Source organism: Asparagus officinalis, chromosome 9 (assembly GCF_001876935.1).
Source record: "Asparagus officinalis chromosome 9, Aspof.V1, whole genome shotgun sequence".
In the NCBI taxonomy this organism is placed as follows: Eukaryota; Viridiplantae; Streptophyta; class Magnoliopsida; order Asparagales; family Asparagaceae; genus Asparagus; species Asparagus officinalis.
In genome coordinates, this window is record NC_033802.1 from 64938356 (window position 1) to 64943755 (window position 5400).

At 39.1% G+C, this 5400-nt stretch overlaps 1 protein-coding gene across 1 annotated transcript; it reads right to left on the minus strand.

Moving 5' to 3' along the window:
* On the minus strand, positions 7–4563 carry LOC109824638 (DNA cross-link repair protein SNM1). The gene is made up of 9 exons (XM_020391269.1): positions 4115–4563; positions 3561–3741; positions 2980–3219; positions 2768–2912; positions 1254–1388; positions 1110–1176; positions 947–1024; positions 406–458; positions 7–328 (listed from the first exon to the last, which is right to left on the minus strand). Exons 1-9 carry the CDS (start codon positions 4548–4550, stop codon positions 227–229), a joined length of 1437 nt encoding a protein of 478 aa, XP_020246858.1. The 5' UTR covers positions 4551–4563; the 3' UTR covers positions 7–226.

Genomic DNA, 5400 nt, shown 5'->3' on the forward strand with positions numbered 1-5400 from the left:
TTGAGGAAGTTCTTACAGCTGGATGATGACTAATATTTATCCTGCATCATCCCTTCAGTGCTCCAGCTCTTGCGCTACAATGACTTGAGAGGCTCTCAATTTCTACACCATGAAGATAACACAAAAAATGCATCAATAGGTCATGGAGAAGTTGAACCCTATAGCAGTTTCGACACTCCAAAGAAAGCAGATGAAGAGTTTGTGTACTGGTGAAAGCTACAAGCAATCATAAAGCTTTCAGCCATTCCCGGAAGTAGGATTGCATCTTATCGCGTGTAGCAGCATTTCCAACATTCACAGTAGGAATGATCTTGTCAGGTCTCAGGAACTAAAGGATAGGGAAAAAATGTTAATATCAGATCGCGGATAAGAAATTAGGAACAAATTAGAATTTGGTTATCATACCTTCACAAAATTTTCGAGCTCTGGGAAACTTGAGTGCTCACTATAAGGAACCCCTGCAGATACGACGCATTTATGCCTTAGCATAAGAGATGTAGAAAATACAAGTGTCTTGCACTTGCTGAAAGTTCATGTAACATCCATTCAGAAAATAAAGCTTACCTGCTTGCAAGCAAGGATCAAGAAAGATGTGAATATGTTTGATATGGTAACAATTCAATGTCAACTTAAGGAGAAGAAAGGAAAAGAAAAGAGAGAAGGGTCAGGACAAAGGAATAACAAGGCCACAAGGACATGTTCTTAGCAAAAATCTTGTCTATTGAGTTTTGAAAGACAGTTTATTTATTCATCAAATCAAAGGGGTTTAGTCACCTATAAAACCTAGAGTTGCTAAGATTTATCAAGAGAGTAGTAAAATAAGAGGATGAAATATACGTCTAAGTGTCATGTCAAGAAAAAAAAACTCTATAAAGTCTGAACAGTTCAACTACTGTTACATAAGAGGCTTACTGTTACAAAAGGGAAAAGCTTAAGAAAGGCTTACCATATATAGTGATGTTGCCTTTACAGGTGGGTTTGATTAGATCTAGTTGGTTTCCAGTATTCTGAGAGTATGTCCAACCTAGATATATCATAAAGTAGAAAACTCAGAAAACATCAATATGCAGATGCAACTGCGACGATTATCAATTATGTGAGTTGTCAACCTGTTGGTCGAAAAGCCAACACTGCCGTGAATCGCTGCTTGTAAGTCTTCATATAATCCAACAGGTTCTACAATATGGCCCTTACTAATGAAATGATAGCAGGTAACATTCTCTAAGAACTAGAGGAAAATTAAAAGACCAAACCTCATGCCTCAAGGAAGAAAGAGGAAGAACATGCAGGGCAGAGCTGTCCCCACAAGTACAAAGTTTCCCAGACAACTCAGGCCAACCAAAAGATTGCAAGATCCGTCTCCTTGAAGAATTTGTGTATATGGGGAGCTGGATATAGTCATGACTCGTTAATTAACCTAATAGAAAAAACAACGAAAGTATAAAAGGAACAACTGGAGATAGGTCATATAGTCCTTGCACAAGCATATGCATAGTCAAAGCTCTAATCATCTAAAGAAGAGCCATGATAACAGTCTTGTTTGGATTCGTAGGGGGTGAAGGGAAGTTAAGGGAAACTGAGTGAAGGGAAGGGAAGGGAAGGGAAGGGAATTCCCTTCCCCTTGGTTACACCCCAATTTGGGGGTAACAATTTTTATACTATTAGGGGGTGAACCAAGGTGAATGGAGGTGAATTAACTTCACCTCCCAAGTGTTCCCAAACAAGGTGAATGGAGGTGAATGGTTCCCCTAACTTCCCTTCACCCTCATTCCCCTCAATCCAAACAAGCCTAGGCACACATCCACACAACAACACACGCCAATGGACTCCTAATAAACTAAGTTGCATGACAGGTGCGAGTACAGGACACCGAAAAAATGTAAAATATGGGTTATGGGGACAATGCTATATATATTAATAATTTACATGAGATTATTATTGTTTTTTACTTCATGTGTCATTAAAATTAAAATTCCTATCACATTTTTAAGCTTATTTTATTATTTGATTATTATAAATCAGAAACTAATCAATTTTGAATTAGACACAAAAACAACCCTTTAAATTTATAGTTTTGAACTTGGGTACATCTAACTAGTTTCAAGAAATGCATGCGAAGTGTAACGCTATACATCCAAGAAGTGTTTTAAAGTAAAACATATACCATATAATTGAATACATGTCATGATAAATGTATGCATATATTCAAGGAGTATCCATGAAGTTTGGGTATGGGAACATGTTGGGTACCTGTACTGCTTCATGATAGAAGTATTCAGGGTAACATAGCTAATAAACCATCAATCAAAAAATGACTAAACTATCAATCAGAATGCAAGTTTTATCTCACTGTAAAATCTCAAGTGAGATTTTAGCCTACACGATTCCAAAGACATGACTTTGTAATACTAAGTCCCTAAACTCAAATAAGTTAGCCCACATTATAAATTCTAAATACACTGAACCCAATAGCAAATAATATGTGGAGGCCATTTCTGCAATATGAAAAGGCTAGCTAACAAAATAAAAGGTTATATATTGAAACCCCCCCCCCCCCCTATCTTTGGATGATTTATAAAATGTTATATATGGGGAGTTATCTGAATAGTCCAAACTAATAGGGTTTTCTGATTTTTAGCCAAAATAGAACTCTAAAAAGCCCTAAATTTCTGTAGAAAATCATGCAGGACTTTATGAGAAGAAACATGAACAATGACATAGATGGATGCTTTAATAGTATAATAAAAAAAAGACATGACATTCCTACCCCTAAAGCATGTGAAATAGCAATATAAACTTGCTCCTTGCCGATACTGTAGGCTCCAACAACAATCAGGGCTTTTGAATGCTTTGCAATGAAGTCACGAGTAATCCGCACAACAAAACTCACGACATCTTCTTTAGGTGGAAACCTAGGTAAAGCCATGTTCAATAATAACTGAGAGTAATTAATATAAAAAATATATAGTTAGATTTTACCTGTATCTGGGGTTGCAATATGTTGTATCCAGGTAAAGAACATTGATATGCTGACTGGCAAGGAGAGGGTGTGACTGCATCAGATTACAAGCCCTAAAATCTCCAGTGTGTAGATATGTCCGCTCATCTCTCAGACGAAAATGAATCAAGGCTGCACCAGGGCAATGATTCGCTTCCAACATTGTCACTTTGATTCCCTCAATATCATGTTCAATGTCAAGCTCCAACGGACAAATGTGGCTGTGATGGTGACATACCAATAGTGAGAATTGTTTAAATCTCAAAAAACGCCAATATGTCCATCATTACCATCTAAGTCTTTAACCAACGGGATGGAGTTGACAATGTAATGCTCTATGAAGTATTTAACAAAGTTTACTTCCAGCTATCTTTATGTAACAAATGGAACTAAAATCATGCGCTATTAGAAGTAGCTTGGAAATAAAACGATGTTTAAGTTTGTTGAGATACATTGGGTCTGGATTAGTGTCTGGTAGGGTCTGCGCCCTATTGTTAATATATAATCATTACTTCTCACGCTACCATGGGAAAGTTATACAAGCCATCAATATAGTTCTTACAGTGGATTTACCCCAAGACACATTTTCACCAAGCGAGCTGTGAGTGGAGTACAGTATATTGGACCGTGGGACCATTTCTTGCTCAAGCCACCATAATGATCATAGTGGAAGTGACTGAGAAAATATGCCGAGCACCCATCAACGGATCCATACCGGAAAGCATCTACAGTAAACGGTGTGCCTGCAAGCATCAGGAGTTTAAAAAACAAATTCATAAAAAGTATGTGTCTTTGAGCATGAGAACATCAAGTAGAAACTAAAATCACAGCAAATAAGACATCTTTCTTCTGAATTCAGATGTTGATAAAAAGTGTTCTTTCTCCAAATATTTTTACAGTACATATTCATATCTAACATGTCATTCTCCTTTAGTTCACTATTTCGCAATTGCTTTCTCAACCGTTTAAAATTGCACTTAGAACCAAATTCCCAGGTTCAATTGTAGAAAAGATTTCATCTTTGTTTCAAATATTGGTATAGATTGTTCTTTCCAAATACTATTCCCGAGTTAACAAGAAATTACTTAAGCTTGCGGGGGAAAAAATTTGTCAAACCTGGAATCTTCTTGTAGAAGGGGCAAGAACGAGCCCGGCCGAATCCACTCCCATTCCCATCCTCCTTCCTCGCCCTCTTTCGAGCTGGCACCGAAACCCTAGGTTTCTCGATCCCCCAAACCTCAAACAGATCTCTCTGGTTCGACGACGAAACCCTAGCCTTCGATTCCTCCGCCATCGCCGGCTTCTTGATCCCCCACACCTGAAACAGATCCCTCTGCACGAGGCTTTTGCTCTCCTTCTTCTCGATCAAGCGCGACCAGTCCGAGCCGCATCGGTAGAAATCCGAAGCGAAGCTGCTGGATTCGTCGAGAGGATCTTCGATCGGTGGAGGTTTCGGTTCCGATTCGTCGCCGGAGATTGGGAATCCGTCGGCGTCGAGATCGTCGCCGGCGGTGGAGGCGTCCTCGATTTCGAATTCTGTGTCGGTGTCCATTTGAGGGAATGGGCGGGAGATTGAGAGCGTTATTTTTTTCCCTCGGGGATTTTTATTTGGGTTTTTTTAGTATGAATAATAGCAGCCGTAGATTCGAAGGGAATAGACGGTTGCGATTTAATATATTCGAGAAAACGGGCTTCCCGAACTTTTTCCGAGTGAAGTACGCATTTGACCCATTCTACATCTAAAATGTTTTGGATACAGGAGAAAATATGCTTGCTTTGGCCAGAACAAAAACTTTCGACTTTTAAAACACTTTTGGAAGATAAATGCATCCAAGATTTGATTTTTCCATCTTCTTCATGCTGGGATTGTGTCTTCGGGGGTGTTTGGTTGCACAATTTTATAGAAAAGCTTTCTCAAAAAGACTAATAATGACATTTTTGTAATTAAAAATTTTCTGTAGATCTTTGTAAACTGTGTTTGGTTCAAAAAAATTTACAGAAATGTTTTCTGTAAAGTACATAAAAGTATCACATTTTACAGGAATCAATTTTCTCTCAAAATGGGCGAAAATCACCCAGAATTCTGACACCCCAATATTAAAATTATAAATCACATTTCATGTACCTGTTTTCCCACCCAATTCGTTTCCTCGCGCTGATGAGAGGGCGGAAATATTAGGGTTTTGCCGACTTCTTCCCGCCCCCAAATCCAACGAGCCCGAGGTCCTTCGCACCTTTTACCGCCCCTATCTCGTTCCCTCTCGTTTCTGCTCGGCCATCGCCCCCAAATCTAGTGTTCTCTCCTCCCTCGCACACAAATCTAGGGTTTTCTCGACCATCGCCCCCAAATCTGAGTGATCGTCCCCTTCTCTCTCGTGGTTCTCGTGAATCTCGCACTAGGG

Excerpts from the sequence above, each read along its gene's own strand:
- LOC109824638 (XM_020391269.1), bottom strand. The coding sequence starts at position 4,550 with ATGGACACCGACACAGAATTCGAAATCGAGGACGCCTCCACCGCCGGC. Across the intron at positions 1,389-2,767 it reads CTATTTCACATGCTTTAGGG|CTCCCCATATACACAAATTC; the intron begins GTAGGAATGTCA and ends GACTATATCCAG. Across the intron at positions 1,177-1,253 it reads TTTCTTCCTTGAGGCATGAG|AACCTGTTGGATTATATGAA; the intron begins GTTTGGTCTTTT and ends GCCATATTGTAG.